Source organism: Cottoperca gobio, chromosome 24 (genome assembly GCF_900634415.1).
Source record: "Cottoperca gobio chromosome 24, fCotGob3.1, whole genome shotgun sequence".
NCBI classification, from domain to species: Eukaryota; Metazoa; Chordata; class Actinopteri; order Perciformes; family Bovichtidae; genus Cottoperca; species Cottoperca gobio.
The window spans coordinates 12,391,364-12,412,599 of record NC_041378.1 but is presented as its reverse complement, the minus strand read 5'-3'; the positions used below and the strand labels follow the sequence as shown (position 1 = coordinate 12,412,599).

Here is a 21,236-nt window from a genome sequence, read left to right as displayed (position 1 = left end):
GAAAAGTGTCACACAAAGAAAATGAAACTGAAATCAAATGAATAATACTAAATAATTATATAACAGTATGAATCCATCTTTGTATCTATCCATCTTTCTTTCATTCTTTCTTTTCTCGGTGGGAGTGTCTATGCAAATCACAACCTGTCTGATTACAAACTTCCCCGAAAAGCGTCCCGCCCCACACATGTCGCCCGTCACTTAGAACAGGATAGGCAGCCTGGCGGTATGTGACAGACAGTCTACCAGTACCCCCAGTATCTCGTCTCACACACAGAGATCAGCAAGGGAGGAGAGAGTTTGCATTCTCAAGTTTAATGTGCAGCTCGACATGCCACCTCAAATGGATTACTTCTACCACGAGTCCCGAGTCCCTTCTGCTTGCGGGCTGACCCGGGAGGATGAGCTGGAGCCCGGCGTCATCAGCTGTATGCTGGTCGGAGACGGAGCCGTCGGGAAGACCAGCATGATAGTCAGCTATACCTCCAATGGATACCCGACGGAATACCAACAGACCGGTTTTGACGTTTTCTCTGGTAAGTGATCATACAGAAGTACCTGGACTTTAAAAAATAATAATATTTTAAAAACAATATAACAATAAGGAGTCACTAGTTTTATTAAGAATACGAATGCATTTGACTTAATGCTGGTGTGTTTGCTTTGGTTCAGTGTTTACTGACACTCATACAAGACTATGATTGAAAGGGTTTATTTTTACGTTTTAATATGTGCATGCATGTCATGTGCTTTATGTGTGTGATTTTTGATGTTCGATATGATTTCTTTGGAATATGTCTGAATTAAAGTGAACTGATTGGGTGCTGACTGATTCATGTTAATGGTTTTTCAACAGGTCAGGTCCAAGTAGAAGGATCTCCGGTTAAAGTTCAGCTTCTGGACACTGCTGGACAGGTAAGACTATCAGTTGGTTTTTTCAACAATAACAAATGCCACCATGTTGTTTAGTGATTTTTTTGTTGTCCCAAATTCTTATCTTTTTTTCTGATGTTGAGTTAATTATGTCAAATGAAGGGACACAAAATAAATAACATAAAATCCCCATTATTAATATAGTATACAGAATGTTATGAGGGATGAACTGTGAAGCACACAGTTCTTTGCTTCATCCAATATGTGACTCAGTAATATGATTTCACAATGTTAACAGATCACTTTTTCCTGAGTGAGTCAGCGTCTTTCACTCATTTCTCCATCACGTCTGCACATAGTTTGATTCACACTTACCTGTTCTTTCTATCTTCATGGTCTATTCAGGAGGAGTTTGATGGATTCAGAGCTCTGTCCTACGCCCACACGGACGTCTTCCTCCTGTGCTTCAGCATGGTCAACCCCACCTCGTTTCACAACATCACCAAGAAGTGGGTTCCGGAGATCCGGGCTTATAACACCTCCTCGCCCATCGTTCTCGTTGGGACTCAGTCGGACCTCTTGCTGGACGTGAACGTCCTCATCAACCTGGACCGATCTCATGTCAAGCCTATCCCGAGCTCTCGGGCCCGGAGCATGGTGGAGAAGATCAGGGCTGCAGACTACGTGGAGTGTTCTTCGCTCACGCAAAAGAACTTGAAGGAGGCGTTTGATGCTGCCATCTTCGCCGCCATAAAGAACAAAACCCGCAAGTCCAAGAAGAGGAGGTTTTCTGACAGACGCACAAAAGCTTTCTCCAGGTGCAGCTGGAAGAAGTTCTTCTGCTTCATCTGAACTCATAAACAGACTGCTAACCCTGTGGGTTGTGGACTTTAATTTATTCAAATCATTTTCTTTATGTTGTCATAGATCTGATCTGTGGCAGTTAAGCATTCTTCCCTGGTCGTACTTTGGTTATTTTACTTGGGGATGCCAAATGGTGCAAAGGGGAAACTATACATGAGCACAGTGAACATTGGGAACTGACATCTGTGGGGACAGCAGAGAGGATACTGGGTCATTCTCAGCCAGAGTTTCACACTCCAGCAGACACACTCAGGACAGCATCATGTTTACATTAAATTCAAATGTTTGATTGTTCCAGGACAATAGAACAAAACATATGTTACATATTATAATCCAAATGTGTGTGTATGCATCACTGGTGTGAGCCACTTGAGAAAAGAAGGGCAGTGAATTGAAACTTTAAATGAATATATCAACAATCAGCTGCAGAGAGAAAGCAAAGGCCCTCATGTAAATGTTGTGAATTTGCATTTTGTGCTTTGCTACCAGCTGCAGCCTTTAATGTAAGCGAGAGAAAAACAGAAAGTGGCCGTGTTTGAGCAGATGGGCGTTAGCCACTTCTCTGTTGTATTCTCGCTGTCTGCCTACTCCAGCCTATTTATATGCGGCAGCTGCAAGTTCAGGTTGCAGTGCGAGGTGCAACATTCTTACCTGTGTGTGAAAGCTCCCCCGGCTGGTTTGGATTGGTCTTTTCTCACCTTCGAGTTAATCAACTCACAATCTTATCACCCCTGACATTTCTGTTCGGTTGAGATTTGATCAACTGATTTAACATCTGTGGAAAAAGTAACGCAGCGGCATGATTTGTCGAAACAAATGTATTTCTTCTGTCTTAATTCTCGGATCGGCACAGGAACTTTGTGAAAATCCTCTTGCCTGAGGTGAAAGGTTGCACAGGAGCGATAACCTTTGGCTTTTTGTTCCCGTCTCCCATCAATCTGCATCTGTAAAAGCAAGCACTGCAGGAGTCTCCACTCCCATCCTGTGGATCCTCCCAACACCACCGTCAGCCTGGCTTTTTTAATTTGCCCCTCTTTTGTTTACATGCTCAATACACTCCTTATCTGCTCAATAGCCCAGTGTTTACAGAGAACGCTAAACAGCCCCTGCTTGAATGTAAGTGTAAGGTAATTCACTTTTTTTGTTTTCAAAAAAGCCTTGTGTCTGTGATGTATTTGCTATAGAAAGTCAGATTGTGCACTCCAGAGGCTTTACTATACTTCTTGTGGAAGTTACCTTCATGTATATGCTATTCTGTTTGTTAAAACAGGCCATTTGTCATGTTTATGTATATGAAATATTCAATAAGTCATGGATTTTAAATGCATTAATATACTCCACATATGTTTTGTTCCATGTATCCCTGTCACTAATCTCCTTCTCTGTGTGTCATTATTACATTGGGGGAGTGATGTGATGCAAATAAAATGAAGTGCAAATTATAACTTCTGCGTTATGTGTATTTTTAGAACAGCTCACTTGCAATGTTATGACCGTGCACTCCACAAGCGATCACTTATCAAGTCTGTTAGTAGCTACTGCTTTACATTCAGGGAAGAGATTTTAAAGAGACTCATGAAAAAGCACGGAGCATTGTGCTCTGCAGGGAGTCCGAATAATCTTCATCAGCACCCCAGGTATTTTTCCTGAACCATCTCTCGCCGCAAGGGTATGATAAGTAACCTCTGGCCTCCAGCTGTGACGCGGCTCGACCAATTCTAATGCAATCCACATGACTGCTGAAGGGGTTTGGCAGAGCCATGCGGTGGCTGATGGCTGTGACTGATTTTGAAAGGACGAGAGACATGGGAGAGTGATTGAGTCAAATTCGCTGATTGTGAGAAGAGACAGTAGCAGTGTGCTGGTTTATCACAACAAAGGCGACGGCACATTGTCTACAAAACTTGACAACATCATTGACATTTGTCTGAAAAGTGTGACTATGAAAACGTCATAAAAACAGGCTTTTTATGCTTGTTTTTAGCCTGAGTTAGAGGCTAATACATGTACAGAGGATTCTTTTGTACAGCAAACTGAAGTGAACACGAGAGAGAGAGAGATATAAAGCGGAGTGGCGACGGTTTGCAAAGCACTTGTGGAACGGATAGTTCTGCATGTGCATTTGTTCAGAGCAGGGTGGATGAGTCACAGATGTTTTCCATTAGTCAGTGTGCCGTCCATCACGCTGACATGTGTCAGGGTTCTGTTTGAACGGCTGTCAATGGGTTAAAGTGGGACGTCCTTCGTCTCGGACTAATGACCTCGTATGGAGAGGTCACGCTGACGCAATTGGACCAATTATGAACTTTGATTTGACCCCAATTGACCATTTAGTGCCAGCCATGACGGTTTGGAAAGCTTGATCCACTGCCATTCTAAGAGGGATGTCAAAACAATATACTCTAATCAATATTTTCATATTAACAGTGCATCAAATGACTGCATAATGGAAGAGTTGGAAGGGAACTCGGAGAGCGCAGACATCCGGCAAAGCCAAATGCCCTATCTCACAATGGTAACAAAAGTGAATCCACCACCCTGTGATTCCGATCCACTCCAAAATTAATGAGATCTGCCTCGGCCCATGCTTCATCCTTCCTCCAAGTTTCATGTTGCAGGCCTGCAACTTTGTTTTTATTGTTCACTCTTACCGCTTTTATCAGCATTGTTTCAGATGCAGCTGTTTTAGTGAAAAAAAGCTCATAAAAGCACCAAATGGCAGGCAAAGCTAGCGGCTAGCTTCCCTCAGGAGTATTTTGCATTTGAATAAAAGCCAATGTTGCTCCTTGTATACTCTAACTTTCCATAAATACAGCTAATGCAGATTTAAGGAATACAATTCAGTGTTGCCCCATCGATTTGTTGTCCACTTACTGAAGGGCAAACTCAGCCTTAACCCCAACGAGTTATATTCTACAATGCGAACAAAATGTACAGCTTAAATCTTGACTGACTCTACCTACCAAAGTTGCACACACATTGTTTTCCTGTGCAATAAGTGATTATTACCAACAATTCTGGAGGGCTCACTTTCCATATGACCTACAAATAAAGTGGTTTAGATAATAAGACCGAAATTGGATTTAGCCCGAGTACCCTGTAAGTATGGACAGGCATCTTTAGAGGGCTCAGAAGGAGTCGGAGGGGAAGACTGTGAAACGTGATCACTGTGAATCAAAAGGTTTACACTGTTTGTGTGTGTGTGTGTGTCTTCTCTGTTCAGCTTTGTGTGAGGGCAGGCGAAGGTCAGGAGCTCGACAGTCATTAACATCTTGAGAGTTTGCAGCCCCAGGTCATGGCAGGCAGTGAGACTCCTTTCAGAAACACACTTACATATCATGTCTTATTTATGACTCTTTTCCACTCAAAAGTTGTTCCTGTCTTTCATTCAAAGGCAAAACAGATGTTATGCAAGGATCTTTACGTTTAATACAAAAGCATAACAAAAAACTATCTTAAATGCATGTGGTTACTCACAGATGATGCAAACACAGACGCGTACACATACAGGTTGCAGTCACATTAATTGAGCAATCGTGTAGGCCGTGTCAGACAGGTTTTAGGTTCCCAGGAGTTCAGTGAACTGTTCCTCCTCCTCTCTTTCTCTTCTCATGGTTAGTCATCTATTTTTCTCATCTCGACACAGGGCTGGTTCTCCTCCCAGGATCCCCTGCTTTTTTACAATTGTGTCAGGAGTAGTCAACCAGCTCTTCCTCTGGCTCTGGGCCAGTTTCACTCTCGCTGGGTTTCACTGTAGTCGAAGATTGGCAAGGAAGCCTGGGAATCAGCAGGTGCACCGACAGGTCCGCCTGGCCGAGGACAAAGCCCATTGGCTCACTACTGCTGCTCCTCGGTCATCGAAATTGGCAGTTTGAACAGTTTTGGCACGTCTCGTTCACACAGAAATAAAAACCTCTGTTGTGATTTCTGTTGTTGTTATTGTTGTATTCTCCGCTTTACTGTGTGTTTCTGAGAATGTGTCACAGGTGTGTGCAACATTGTGGGTGGGCGAAAAAAGGCGAAACATAAACATAATCTTATTTTATTCAATTAGACATTTATCAATTAGGAACTTAATATTTGACCTAACAGAGCTGAAAAACTTGTTGTGGCTATAAAAGGTTAATTGCATACTATTTTCCTATTTCTCATGTAATTCACTTGTATGGTTCATTTGCATAACAAACGCCAACCTGTCAGTCACATAAACTGTGCAAGTCTGTTTATTGAAAAATAAAACCTCCCATTATTTCTGTCAAAACATAAACTGTCAGTTTCGGTGTCGAGCAAAGCCAGTGAGAATCGTCCCAGCTCCTGACTGTGACTGTGCCTGAAGGCAACAACAATTATTTCTGTCCCATAGTCAACTGTGCGTTTCTGTGAATCTGCTGTGCTCGTCACTCATGCAGTTGCGTAATACACGGGGAAGTTAAATTGCAAAAAGCCTCCAACACTTAAAAGTCTACAGCAGTAGATAATCCCACTCTGCTCTTTTTTTTAGCAGGAAGTTTAAATGGCATTTCAAAGGGTTTGAAATACACCTGGGTCATTCAAGGCATTATCCGATACACTCCTGTCTTCGGTGTGTTTTGAGTGTATGTTTATCTGCAGTCAAGGGACATAATGACTTCAGAGTGACCGTCAATGACCACATGATCAAAGTGGTGCACAGCTGAAGTACATGCAGCTCTTGAGAGGAAACAACTGAAGAGCGCATTTCACAGTTTTGGGAACGATGAGGTGATCAGCACTTCAAACAGGCTGTCTCCTTATGTCACCGATGAGCCAGGACATTGCTCTTCGCAGCTCAGATGTGAAATGTTGTGTTGTGTATTGTACAAAGGGGGTGATTGGTGTGTAATGTAAGCAATTTTCATATGATTTAACTGAATTCACGATCATATAGTGACACTTATTAGTCTGTTAACTTTATTATCCCAAATGCACAAAAACACACAAAAACAACGCCCCAATTTATGCAAAAGAAAACAACACAGCAACAGACAGATGCAATACAGAGACACACTACTATGCATTAGAGGCCTGCAGTGTTTAAATTATTATATTAGCATAAGTGTAAATGAGCGAATACAGCCATAAAGCGAATAACTGTTAAGTATTAAGAAATTCATGTGCAAAGCTAATTGGCAGAAATGAGAGCTTTAACTCATGTCACAAAATGACAAATGATCAATAGATAATTATAAGACTGGTGACTCATATGATTGCTGCAACAGTTGGTTGTTGACATCAGAGTTGATATTTTAATGTTGCAAATTAAAGCCCTAAATTCTGTTCTTATTCTAATAGACACAATGTCCATGTCTTTATGTAATACATCCAAAAGAGTCATTTTAACAATCAGAATCAGGAAAACTGTTTTGATCCTTGAGGGGAAATTTGGTTACGTTGCTCCCATGTAGAATATAAACAGAGAAATTATTTTAAAAATAAAAATAAGAAATAAGTATGTAAAAAATGTTGCATAATACTACAATATATAACAACAATAAATATGGAAAAATAGAAATAATAAATATGTATACAATATATAAAAACCGTAGACCCTATTGTTTTTAGCATTGTTAATATTTAACAATGCTAAAAACAATAGGGTCTACGGTTAAGTGTGTTAAAAATGCAAGAATAGTAGCATATAGATAAGAATATTGGTTAAAATGCAGAATATAAATAAATGCAGTATTAATGCCAGAGTTGAGTCCTGCAGAGAGAACAGTGCATTGATAAGATTGAGACAGTTTTAATGAGTAATCCATCATGCAAACTTTCTGATAACATCTTTTTTTCATCATACAAGAAAGCTAGAAAATATATCTTTTAGATAATATTGTAATTTCTTCATTCTTGCATAATACTTAGCAGCAACTCAGTGCTGTTGTTTGTTGTGAAATCATCAAGTCCTGTCTATTGTACGTTTTATAATGAAAAACAGACGTAATCTGCCAAAAGACTGAGTGATGGTTCACTCACTGAAAGTCTTATCAAAGCACTGTCCTCTCTGCGGGACAAATCTGTCAACCCATTCTCTGCAGATCACCAGCAAACGACCGTATTATCTTTCCAGAATAAAGAGCAGAAGTCATCTGTGTCAGACCTTGACACCTTCCTTCTGATTTGAATTTAAAGAGTTGACTGCGATCTGCTGTGAATAGTGACACAACTAGGTGGGATACACATTCATTGTGGATTAAAGAAGTACTGTATTTACTCCTTAGTCCATGTACATTTAGACTGTTGGAGGTGCATACCATTTTTTGCAAGAATAATGTGATCCTGTGGGTGATCTTGACCAATGTAGATTGCCTGTATTAATGTTGTAACTAATCAGAACATTCGGAAGATAAATCTAAATCTAAAATGACATTTTTGCACAATTGCGTCGGTGGGATAATCCAGTATTATATGACATATATTGAAATATATTTAGGTTACAGTGCATATGTATTGGGTAAGTAATTGCTTCTCTTTTGTCCCAGATAGTTATATAGTATGTAATATCAAAGGTACAGTATAATTATAAAGCAAAGAGCAGCAGCCTCAAGCAATAACATTGAGTTTGCTTTTATGCAGTTTATCGAGCTATATCTTAATCCGTAGCCAAGCCGGAGAAGAGATGGACAGATAAACAAGAAAAGACTATGTCAGTGTTTTTGATTCATTGCTTTGAAAAGTGACAGTTAATCACGATTTAAAGTGAATCCTGGAGTCTCATTTTCATATTGGAAGTGAGTGATTTGATTGGTTGTGAGTCTGTACACTGGGTGTGTCCACGTCTGGGAAGCAAGGGGGTGAGGTGTTCTCACAGTGGCATTGGAAGGGGGGGGGGGTAAGGAGTAGAGGGAAGCAGGGGCTGTTGTGACATTCACACAACACACATGGTGGCAGTGACGCAAGTGAGGACATGATGCAAGTCGATACAACCCTTATTGTTCCATGTACCCTCTTCTACCTGCGCGCAGACACACACACACACACACACACACACACACACACACACACATTTAGGTACAAATATAAACACGTACACAGATACATTTATCCAACACATGATGCAGTGTTATGGGTTCATGACAATAGAACAATAGATATTGTGTGTTTCAGTCAACTCTGACAGAGCGATAAGGTGTGTCTGGACTTGTTCAATAGAGAGTGACTGGCTGCTGTCCGGTTACTCAGAGAGTAAATCGGCTTACTCAGCCTGTTTGTGTCACCATCAAAGGAGTGTGCTAAAGTGTGGGGCCACCTTTATCTGGAAGGGGAAGAGAGATGAAATATTTTGTATTTTGTATCAGTGTTTTTTTCACCACCTCTCAAAATAGGTGAGACTTCTGAAATCAGACTTCTCAGGCATTGGCTACTCCATTTGCAATGAGTTTTGTTTTCACATCTAAATCTTTATTATTGTTATAATAGGCTAGCAGGGGTGGAGGAAGTATTCAGATCCTTTACCTAAAGGAATAGTTTAATATTCTAGGAATTACGCTTATTCACTTTCTTAATGAGAAGATCAATACCACTCTCCTGTATGTACGTAAATATGAAGTTACAGCCAGTTATCTTACCTTAACATACAGACTGAAAACAGGGGGAAAACAGAAAGCCTGTATCTTTAAGTAAAAGTAGAAATACCGCAATGTAAATTACTCCATCATAAGTAAAAGTCCTACATTCAAAATCTTACTCATGTAAATGTAGGACTTCTTAAGTATTATCAACTAAATGTACTTAAAGTAACAAAAGTAAAAGGAGTCATTATGTTGCTTTCATCGTTAACACTCATGCATTAATGTGTGAGGAGTATTTTTGCTGTGATTGGTTTACTTCTTTTAAGTGTCAAATCAAATCAAATCAAAATCAAATCAAATCAAATTTATTTGTATAGCCCAATATCACAAATTATACATTTGTCTCTGTGTGCTTTACAGACTGTACAGGTTACGACACCCTCTGTCCTTAGACCCTCGCATCGCACAAGGAAAAACTTCCTAAAAGAAACCCCATAATTAAAGGGGGAAAAATGGAAGAAGCCTCAGGGAGAGAAACTGAGGAGGGATCCCTCTCCCAGGACAGACAGACGTGCAATAGATGACGTATGTACAGGATAAACAACATAGTACAAATACAACATTTGACAGAAATTATGTTGTGTTGAAAATGAGAAAGTTTGGATGAATCCAGGAAAATGTCAAAAAATCTTCCCGGTGTCCAGCAGGACCAGGGCAGCAGGCGCAGCCACGATTCCTGATCCTGACGTAAACTTTATCAGTGGTAACCTGCCGCATGAGAGACACAGAAACTCCGGGAATGATAACCCGAATGATGAGTTAGTAACATACATTTACATAAATGCATACAGATAGAGAGGGAGGGAGGAGAGAGGAAGAGAAGGAAGAGAGCAGGGAGGTGTCCCCTGGCAGTCTAAGCCTATAGCAGCATAACTAGGGGCTGATCCAAGGTAAACCTGAGCCAGCCCTAACTATAAGCTTTATCAAAAAGGAAAGTATTTAGCCTACTCTTAAGTGTGGAGAGGGTGTCTACCTCCCGAACACAAACTGGAAGCTGGTTCCACTGGAGAGGAGCTTGATGGCTGAAGGCTATGGCTCCCATTGTACTCTTAGAGACTCTAAGAACTACAAGTAACCCTGCAGTCTGGGAGCGCAATGCTCTAGTTGGTTTATAAGGTACTATGAGATCTTTAAGATATGCTGGAGCCTGACCATTAATTGCTTTGTAAGTCAGGAGAAGGATTTTGAATTCTATTCTGTATTTCACCGGGAACCAGTGCAGAGCAGCTAATACAGGAGTAATATGATCATTTTTGCAATTTTAGGTAGATGAAAGAAGGCAGTCCTTGAGATTTGGTTTATGTGGGAGTTAAAAGACAGATCCTGATCAAAGATAACGCCAAGATTCCTTACGGTGGTGCTGGAGGCCAAATTAATGCCATCCAGAGCTTCTATGTCATTAGAAACTTCAGTTTTGTCTGTGTTTAACATCAAAAAGTTGCTGGACATCCAGGTTTTTATGTCCTTAAGGCATGCTTGAAGTTTAGCCAATTGATTAGTTTTGTCTGGTTTAATTGATAGATATAATTGGGTATCATCCGCATAACAATGAAAGTTTATAGAGTGGTTCCTTATAATATTGCCCAAAGGAAGCATATATAAGGTGAATAGAATCGGTCCAAGTACAGAACCCTGCGGAACTCCAAGACTGACTTTGGCTGTCATGGAGGATTTATCGTGAACACATATAATTGAGATCACTCAGATAAATAGGACTTGAACCAGCTTAGTGCGGTTCCTTTTATGCCAACACAATGTTCCAGTCTCTGTAGTAGAATGTCCTGATCAACAGTGTCGAAAGCAGCACTGAGGTTTAACAAGACAAGAACAGAGACAAGTCCTTTGTCTGATGCCAATAGAAGGTCATTGTGTCCGGTCTAGTGTCCGGTCCAGTTTCCTAAGAGTTTGTTTTACAGTGAAGTAAGTATTTCAACATGTTTTTTTTAATGTTTAGTAAATTAGTGTTTATGCTTTGTAACACAAAACAATAAGGCAGGAAAGAAATCAGGATTTTAGAAAATTGTTAAATTTAGATGATTTGTAATGAAAATAGGTTGAAATATTCCGGCTACACAATTTTTGTTTTTATATGAAAATAAAACATTAAGGACTTAATTACTGTAGATATGTTTTGTATGAACAATTATTTAAATGTAATTAATAAAAGTATAATATTTCCCTCTGAAATGTAATGGCGTAGGAGTATAAAGTAGCATCAAATGGAAATACTCAAGTAAAGTCCCCAAAAGACATAATTAACCCATACTTGAGTAAATTTACTGGTGTTGACTAGTCATACAAGATGTCTTAATGACCAGAAAGTAAACAGGGTTCACAGTCATAGCTCCACATATCATGATGTCCATGTTGTAACATTTGGCAAACAGTGTTAATTTATTCCATGTCAACACAAGCTGTAGTGACGTAAAGCGGGCCTGTTGACCACAACTGTTGACCTCAGGAAAACAAGAAGACGCTTGAGCTGCAGATTAACACAGACATGCAACAGACCAAAAAACACATCCGCAACACTCACGCAGCACTGGACCCTTAGTGGTTCATTTTCTTACTTTTTACACCATGCTCATTAAGTGGTGAAAAGTCTACAGATACGATAGCAAAGCCGTTGATGCAATGTTTTAATTCCTTCTAGATACACAAGTATTTTGGGACAGAACAGAAACTCGCAGCAGGGTTTCCCAAGAATCAAGACAGTGAGACAGCCGACGGGTTTTTTTCAGATAATGTGGCCTTCACTGTTAACACATAAGTAAATGTAAGATAACAATTATGATCACATATAAAGTCATTTCAATTTTAAACCGTGTGATGTGGAAAACTTGTAGGCTACATCCCGTCAATCGTCACTTAGATGAATAAAAGGAATAACTCGATGAGTAAGTTTACTACAACACAAATATGATACCAGAGAAGATGGTACAGCACATAGAAATGGACAAAAATATGCCAAAAACGTAAAATAATGTTACATTCGCTCAGCTTTATATGGTTTGTCCCACGTCATACAGAATCAGGAATAATCACGCCACCAGGGAGGAGGCTGAACAACATTGTGTAACCCTCGGTCGAGACTTTACCATGGGATTAGGGAACATCTACAAGGTCCATCTTATCTTACGTCTGGCACCAGAGACTATCAACATAAAGCATGCCAAGTGCGCTCAAAATACCAAACCCATGACAATGTCGAAACCATACATTTCTTCATGTCTAATAAATCTTTCTACCGCTCCTTGCATATCCAAAATCTTTTCATGAGCGGTAAGAGAGGTCCGTGTTTCCTCAACCCATATGTGTTCATTTAAAATGAGTTTCCCTGTAAACGGGCAGTAAAAGAACAGATTTCTGCTACTAGAATGTTGTTTCTACTCTACATTACGATTGCACAGTAAACCTCACTCACTCATCCCGTACATTGTCTGTTACATGTGATGTCATCTTGCGTGTGGAGCGCGTGCCATCGGTATTTGGAGACCATGACCATTTATGAACAAGTCACATAGGATCTTCAAAACTCACATCTCTGCAACAGCTGATTACAGAGCAGACATGTTGCACTTATCCTTGACATACATCTCTGTGCATGCCTATCAGACGTGCAGGAAACATCTTTGTTATTCCATCAGTAGGAGTCTACGGGGAGTTTTCATTGTTGGGATGATTCACGGTTAGACACAGAAAGTTGAAGATGAGTATCACCACCAGGCTTTGGAAAAAGCATTATAGCATCATCCAAAAAACAAAGGTTGGTGGTGTTTGTCTGGGGGTCATCCGTTAAGTTCCCAGGGTCCTATATGTTTTTCATATAAACTAACATTGTAAGAGATTAGTCGGGGCTATCCTCGCAGTTCAAAATGCAGAAGAACAAAGGGATGTGGACGTTTCAATTGCAGTTTGAATGGTAAAAATATGTTCCGGATGTCAGTGTCTAAAGTCAAGGAAACTTTCTTGCCTGCAAATTTAAGGGTGTAGGTTTCAAGGAGTATAACATCAGTAGGCCTTTAGCTGTAGGTGGGGGATTTTAACATATTGACCCAGGGAAACATTGAATATTTGACGTAGGGAAAAAATATTGCTTACAACATATAATCCTTTGAAAGGTCTCCTTATTGTGTCCAATCAACATGATAATAAGCTGGGGAACATAGGACCCTGGGAACATAGATACGCTCCTGTTTGTTTGTGGTCTGCTTCTTCAACATGAACACTCCACATTTGTTTATTAATGGCCCCTTTTTTAAATTTATTGCCTATAAAGTTTTATGCAAACCACATTGTTTCTGACTCAATGACGGGTCACAGACACTGAGGCACCACTGCAAGTCAAGAATCCGAGAGAGCTGTCATCACGCAGCAATACTATACGATTGATATGGGGTTCAGAATAGAGCAATGTAATGAGGAGACACAAACAGTAAAGGAGAAATCACAAATATGATCAAAGGATTTTAATATGGCAGTTTAGACCTGCCTCCGTACACACACATAACCACACACCTCTTTTCTCTGGAGACAAACAGAGTAAAACGGATGTGTGTTTGCAGGCAGCTCCCCTGACAGACCTGTAGAGCAGGCTTCTCGCTCTCTTATCTGCTGCCAGCTGGTCCGACTTGATGTTCCTCTCGCTTACCTCACGTCTACCAGGTGACGCTGCGAGGGCGTGGCCTGAGAGGAGTCAGTTTCAAATGTCTCATTCAATGATTCGCATTTAAACTGAATGGTAGATTCAAACACTTAGAAGGAGGGAGTTTGACTCGTATTAACAGTGCCATTCAAAGTTTCACTGAGCAGCAGGCTGGTTGAGGTGATAAAAGCTTCAGGTAGATTTTTTGGCAGCCTCAAAACTGAGGTTCAACACCTGCAAGAGGACAGAAGGAGGCCAGCACCGGACTTTCCTGTCCAGGGAGGAACCTGGTCCCTGAACAAATAAGAGCAAAGTCTTCCCTTGAAGAAAAAAACTATAAATCACACTGGTTAAAAACGTCTGAAACAATGCATTGTCACTCCCTTTAGTTATAGGGATGATGGATTACATTCATCTCTTTGAACATGTTTGAACATATAAAGCTATATACGTATAACAATAAATGTGACTTTTATTTCCTCAAGGTCCTTGTCAAACAGCCTCACAGTGGTTTATCAGGGTAGAGTCAACTCAGAAAAATATTCCACAGTTATTGAGGCATTTATTGAAAGTACATTTGGGACAAAAACAAACATTAAATCCTCTTTAGTTTGAGGAGACAAGGCGGAAGCTGTATCATCTGAATAGAAGATAGAAGGGAGTTTCAGCTCAAAGATCCTATCATCTCAAAGACATCCGCAATGAGGTGTAGCATTAACATTGTAAACCTCGTCGTGGATCATGTTACCAAAAAGGTTCCTGAGGGTTTGATTCTGTTTTGGTCTGTTTCTTTGTGCCAAGAAGACCGGTTTTGCAATGCCACCCAGCAGACCAGCTTTATCCCTAAACCTACAGCTCAGTCTTATCTGCTTTAAACATGAATAGATTCTGTTTTCTGTACGTTTGCTCATCTCACCACTGTGTATTGTTACGTGTCAGTGGAAATCTATGGAAATGCGAAATCTTTTATTATTTGAGTATTTTATTGTCTTTATTCTAGACATTTACTCTATGGGTTGCTTTCTCTTTAATAGAAAGGCTGCATGAGCCTGTTTGCACAGAGCTCTGGTGCATTTTGAGCGTTGGAGAGAAGAACAAAAAGGTTGTGCAGTTAGAGTCCCAGAGGTAAACTTAATTTAAAATCAACTGAAATGGAACCTCACAATATTACCTGCCCAAAATGCAACAAAAAAAAAGAGTGCTCTCCACTACCTTTTGAAATATAACCTTTTTAACTTCATATACAGAGTGAAATCCTGCATGGAGAAAATGGCTCGCAGGTTTAAACGTTTAAATGTCCCAGTGGGAGATACACTCCCACAACACTGTATATCTGTGTTCAGCAGGTGACCAGTAAAACTCCCTCCGACGTTACCAGTGAGGCAAGGAGGGATTTTGTGACATTCAAATCCAAACTGACATCAAGTTACACCTGCCTGTATGGACCGGTATAAACTGACACATTTCAAACAATACCAAGACGCTTTCTTCCTTCCGCACCTGTCAGCCAACAGCTCAATACACAAGAGTAACAATACAAAGACACAACACCACATAGAATCATGGCATTATATGAAGACTGCTTATGTTGCTTCAGTGGACAGCTGGTGCACACTATTAATTTGTGTAAACTTTATTGCTCTCTGTATCTATTTTTTCAAACAATGTTTTTATTGGTTTTGGACAATATTCAATTCTCATGGCCGTGTTGTAGCATATCCAAGAAAGCATGAGCATAAATCACAAATGCACTACGCAGCCCTCCCTTCTCACCAGTATCAAACAAAGCTAAAAGAAAGAAATACATAAAGAGAAAAAAAAAAAAGAAATCCAATAACATCCTGTTTCTTATTCTTACCTATTTTAAACCATATCACTTAACATCTTTCCACCTAACCATCCTGTGTCCGTATAACTGGTCCCCACAAGTCTCTTTTGCCCTTAATGATGTAGGTTATTGGTGTATGTACATATTTAGTTATATTCATTTTGTTTATCCTGCCGTGAACCTCAGAGTGATAAATTATAGTTTGACAGTTTTGGGTGTAACTCCAGAGTGTGACACTTTACCTTTATACTACTTTTATTATTCTACTTCCTGTTTATACGTGCTCACAGTTCAGATTACACATTTAATTTTCTCTATATTACAATTATTAATTGTATCATTACCGTACAACAGTCTACCACAGTATGTTGTTTTACATTATTTTATTCTATTATATATATATATTCATTTCTGCACCATTTCATGTTTTATGTCTTGGATTCTCATTTTTGCTTGCATTTCTTTTCTTTTATAGGCCTTTATTATGATGTAGCATTGTTGGAAGGAGTCTGTGGATAAGACTGCCCTTGCTAACGGCTGCTCCACTAATTGTTTTGCATATGACAAATAAAGACTTAAAACTTGTTTGTATTTTAAACATGAAGCCACCACCAGCATCCGGTAAGCTCAATTTAAGAGGGCTAATGCTGTGCCCAAAAAAACGGCACAAGTCCGTGACTGCGTTCCTCTTCATTTATTGCAAACAAACAAAACAGGCTTATCTTACATGATGCTCTCAGATAATGTACCAAAAATAAAGCAGTTGCAGTCAACAGAAAACAATGGCTCCCTACTCCCCCCTTCTCTGTTACAAACAAACTGATGACCAAACAGGTACGGAGGTGATTTTAATTATCCCCTAGGCCCCGGATACACAAACGTGTCTACACAAAGACGTAGATACACAAACACACGACTGGGGATAGTAACGGCAAAGAACTGGCAATGATAAACTTTGATACCAGGAATAGCTACCATCCAACTGCTACTGGGGAAAACAAAAGCGTTTTTTGGTTGTGCAACAGGTAGATGCACTTCCTTTGTGGGGGAAATCAAGCCTTCATTTTTTTTCCGGGAGGTTGTAGCCGTTGACAGACAGAATTGCATGGTGAACACAAAGCTTATAGGGAACCAATCAAAACACCAAAGGTGTCATTATTCTACTTCAAATCCATTGTACAATCAATGTGTACTTCGTAGTGATAAATATCCACTTTAACATGTTATACCTTGTTTGTTTAATCCGTACAAAGGGATGTGATGGACTATTTCTTGACTGGGTTAAACTATTCCTTTAAATGTGTGCGTGTGTGTTTGTGTGTGCTCTGCAAGTGGTAAAGGGGGAAGTCCCCAAAGTGTTCCAATCCCTCCTCTCCCAATAAACCATGAGGTACAGCCAAAACACCATAATCTGATTTCACACATCCACTGTTTAGATAACAGAGAACTACAAAACTGACACTAATTGAATGAAAACCAACTGTAACAAGACGGGTAGTATTAATTGCTGAGTGTTTTTAAAAGTACAACACATTCACAGAAATACTGGATGTGAAGCATAAAATTAAATGTGCAATTACAGCCCTATTATAAAGGGAGGTCATTAACAGCTCTGGTTGAAGAAAGCCTCACTGTGTTTTTGGCCTGCCAAACCTCTACACTACTTAAGATTTACACTCAGGGGGGGTTGCTGGTTTATGAGGCCTATTCAGAAGCCCTGAGGTGTCACCCTTGGTCACTCCCAGGTTTTTTTCCTCTGCCTGGTTCCTGGCTGTTTCGCACCTCCAGGAGGGACTATTATCCTGTCGGAGGACCACTCTTCACAGCAGCGTAACACTTCGCCCCGTGAAAATCACACCCTTCTGCTTATTTTGTTGACCTGTGGAGCGTAGGGTTCTCACAAGGGTCTGACCAGGAGCTGCAGATGGTTCATCAAGATTTAGAATGGATGGAAAAAAACAAGGCCTGGAGGGAAAACACAGGCCAAGTGGTGGTGAAAACAAGAGCTCTGAACTTTGGGCATTGGAGACCCATTAAACTTTCAATCATATTGTTAAAGATTAGTTACAACCAGGAGGCATTTTGAGGGGGAACCTTTTTGCTCCTGGCAGAAACTAATGAAAACATCCTCCATGCTTATATTGTCCTCACTTTAATATATATATATATATATATATATATATATATATATATATATATATATATATATATATACAAAGTAAAATGGCTTGAAATTGCTATATATATATATATATATATATATATATATATATAAATTGCTATATATGTATATATGTATATGTATATATGTATGTATATGTATATATGTATGTATATATATATATGTATATATATATACATATATATATATATACATATATATATATATATATATATATATATATATATATATATATATATATATATATATACATACATATATATATAAGCCATTTTACTTTACAATAAGCATTGGGCTTAAAGCTCCTTACTCAAAAAACATTGGTTCCTACTTGGATTTGACAAAAAATGAACTTCTTAGAACTTGAGCACTAATCTAAAACATGATTTGCTGCATCATACATCTTATAGTGACAGATTAACTACTGGGATAATAATTATTTCAATTACAATTTAACAAGAAGTGTCAGAACTTCTATACTTCAGGAGTTGGGGCCTTATCAGTGTGTTAGTACAGTGATTCCAAAGCAGTATTACTCATTCTGAACTTGATCCTACAGACGCGGTCATTATTGTCATTGGTTCTGTGACGTAACCTCAGATAACATTTCGGAAAACAGGTCTGGTATATCAAGTCTCAAAGAGATGAAGGTATAAGTAGTTATGAGGAAGAGAAAATGTATTTCAGGAAGGTGTCATCTATAAAATTGTTCCGTACAAACATCCCATCTGACACTACACATTTAAAAACTCTTTTCTAAAGCTTTCCGTTTATATTCAGGGTACATTCAAAAGCAGTTTGCTTATGTAATTGTGGTCAAACAAAGATTGGGAATAATTATCTTAAGTGCTTTTATCTAAACTGATTCATGAATCAAATGACCAAAAGATTCATGAAGCAAATGACCAAAGCTTGAGTAAGTGTGGTGCTGTCCCCTACTGGGGAAGTAAAGTAAAGCTCCTCAAAAACATTGACAACAGGCGCAAACCATCCACCAGTGAGAGCGAATCATTATACAATATTTATTTGTTATATTTTAGCAATTTTATTTTTTATCAAAAATACAGTAAGAATGCTTGTAAAACACAGACATTGGCATAATTAATCAATTACAATGTAAATGTATAATAAGTAAAAATGCTAAATTGTTAAAGGTCATTTCTATCTTTTAATACGTCAGTTAAAAAGGTTTGGCTCTTTATACTTATACAAGTAGTCTAATGCCATTTTTCACAGATTATTCAAGTAACTACACAACAGAGTACAACATAAAGTCACTATTAACTAATATTGGTGTTTAAAACATGGCAGCACTTGTTTTTGTATTCAACAGATTACAGTCACATTCATACAGGTAAGTAAAGGAAACACTGGCTGCTTTTTGCTTTCATCCATCGGAAAGAATATTACTTGAGCAAAGCAATATTAAAAACGTACAGCATGACCAGAAACATTGCTAATGTTTGTCCTTTGTGGCATCAGCACTTTGAAAGAATCTCCTGACAGCTTTTATACACTTTCACCAAGCAGTTCAGCCTTGGCTTTGAACTCTGAAAAATAAGGAAAAAGGAGGTTTTTAGAAACAGGTTACTGTGAATACGGGACGTAAAGAAGAAACAAAAACACCAAAAGTAACTTGCCAAAATCATTTTGCTCTATGGGATATGCGTACACCTCACCTGAAACAATGGCACAACACTTGACACTGCATTAGGTTCTGAAGGGTCCTTCAACAGCACACAAAGGTAGTAGATGATTTGGTGCTGAAATAAAAGATTTAGATGTTAATGCACCCTTCTTACAAAAGCATAAACTGACATAACTCTCGTATTTGCACACATGTGATAGAGACATAAATATCCTTGTTCACCATGTAAATAGCTTCATTGATGACAATATCCTTGATCTTGCTCATCTCAATGAATGTGGTGGTCTCGCGGCCCGAGGCGTAGCTGGAGGACAGCTGTATGCCTAAGGAGCCGATGACAAGCAGGGTCTCGTGGTCTACCTTCACAAAGTGGATGTGAAGCATCATGCCAACCAGGGTGACGAATATAGCACTGGACAGAACAGCTGTGTTCTAGAGAGGGAAGACAGTCAACATGCAGATCTTATTCACTCCTCAAAATCCATAATGTGACAATATGACTGTTGGGGTGTATAATATACTCAATAGGGCTGCATCTAATGATTAGTTTCATTATCGATTAATCTAACGATCATTTTCTAGATTAATAGTTTGGTCTATAATATCTCAGAAAATAATACAAATGTCCATCCCAGTTTCTCAAAGTCCAAGTCTAAAACGCAAAGATAATAAGTGTAATATTACATAATATCCTTATTTGGAAACGGTTATAGAAGAAACGATACATCTCTGTAATAAAGATGTCAATTAGGTCTACGTTGACATGATTTGTCAATGGTCTGGTCAATATTTAGCAACATGAGCACAGCGTCAGGGATGATTTGTAATGACTTACCTCTGTGAAGACGAACACAGCATATGCCAAAAGCCAAACACAGCAGGTGTACACCATCACCTTCCCGATGGACACTTTGGGGACGCTGACAATGAACTCCTTGCAAAGGCTGGAGTGATTCTGACAGTCCAGAGATATGGCTTTGCCACTAATGTCAGTGAAGGCTTCATCTTCCATCATGAACGCAACAAAAACAGGGAGATTAAGAAAAAGCGAACTCTCTGAAACAGGGAGCTAGCCAGCTAACACTGACGACAGGTTAGCATTGAGCTAGTTTTGGCTATGCTGTAAACAGGCAAGGTCAGTCGCATATAAAGACAGAAAGTGGTGCTTTCTTTGAAGGGATAATGTGAATGCAAACATACGACGAAGTATCTCCAGATAAATAAGATATAACAAAAAACACGACGGCAAAATAACGAAATATTCCCAGGATAAATTCAACTGTATTGATGCTAAAATCAATGATCACATTAGGTACACTCGTTACTTCACACCGGGTTGTCCGGGTTGGATGTTGCTGTAGAGTAACTAGTATAAAGTACGGGACGGGCACTGTCGCTCTGCGTATTGTACCAGTGGCATTTAAATATTTACTACACTTTGTAATAAAACTGAAATGACGCAGGAATTGATATTAACATGGTTTGAGTCATTATCAGTCGCTGTATCCGTCTCACTGTGTAAACTTCGGTGTACGCCGATTACAAAAAAAAGAGGACACTAGTGTCCACTTTCAAACAGTGCTGGAAGGTGCAAAGCATTATGGGCAACG

The 21,236-nt window shown here is 39.3% G+C and overlaps 2 protein-coding genes across 2 annotated transcripts; one reads left to right on the top strand and one right to left on the bottom strand.

Moving 5' to 3' along the window:
- The first annotated feature begins 194 nt into the window (after window positions 1–194).
- Window positions 195–3,167, top strand: rhov (ras homolog family member V). Its single transcript, XM_029425308.1, has 3 exons — window positions 195–536; window positions 857–915; window positions 1,279–3,167. The coding sequence occupies exons 1-3, from the start codon at window positions 332–334 to the stop codon at window positions 1,723–1,725; spliced, it is 711 nt and encodes a 236-aa protein (XP_029281168.1). The 5' UTR covers window positions 195–331; the 3' UTR covers window positions 1,726–3,167.
- A 15,819-nt stretch (window positions 3,168–18,986) lies between these two features.
- Window positions 18,987–21,223, bottom strand: pigh (phosphatidylinositol glycan anchor biosynthesis, class H). The gene is made up of 4 exons (XM_029425654.1): window positions 20,462–21,223; window positions 19,849–20,058; window positions 19,658–19,741; window positions 18,987–19,528 (listed from the first exon to the last, which is right to left on the bottom strand). Exons 1-4 carry the CDS (start codon window positions 20,639–20,641, stop codon window positions 19,457–19,459), a joined length of 546 nt encoding a protein of 181 aa, XP_029281514.1. The 5' UTR covers window positions 20,642–21,223; the 3' UTR covers window positions 18,987–19,456.
- Between the last annotated feature and the right edge of the window lie 13 nt (window positions 21,224–21,236).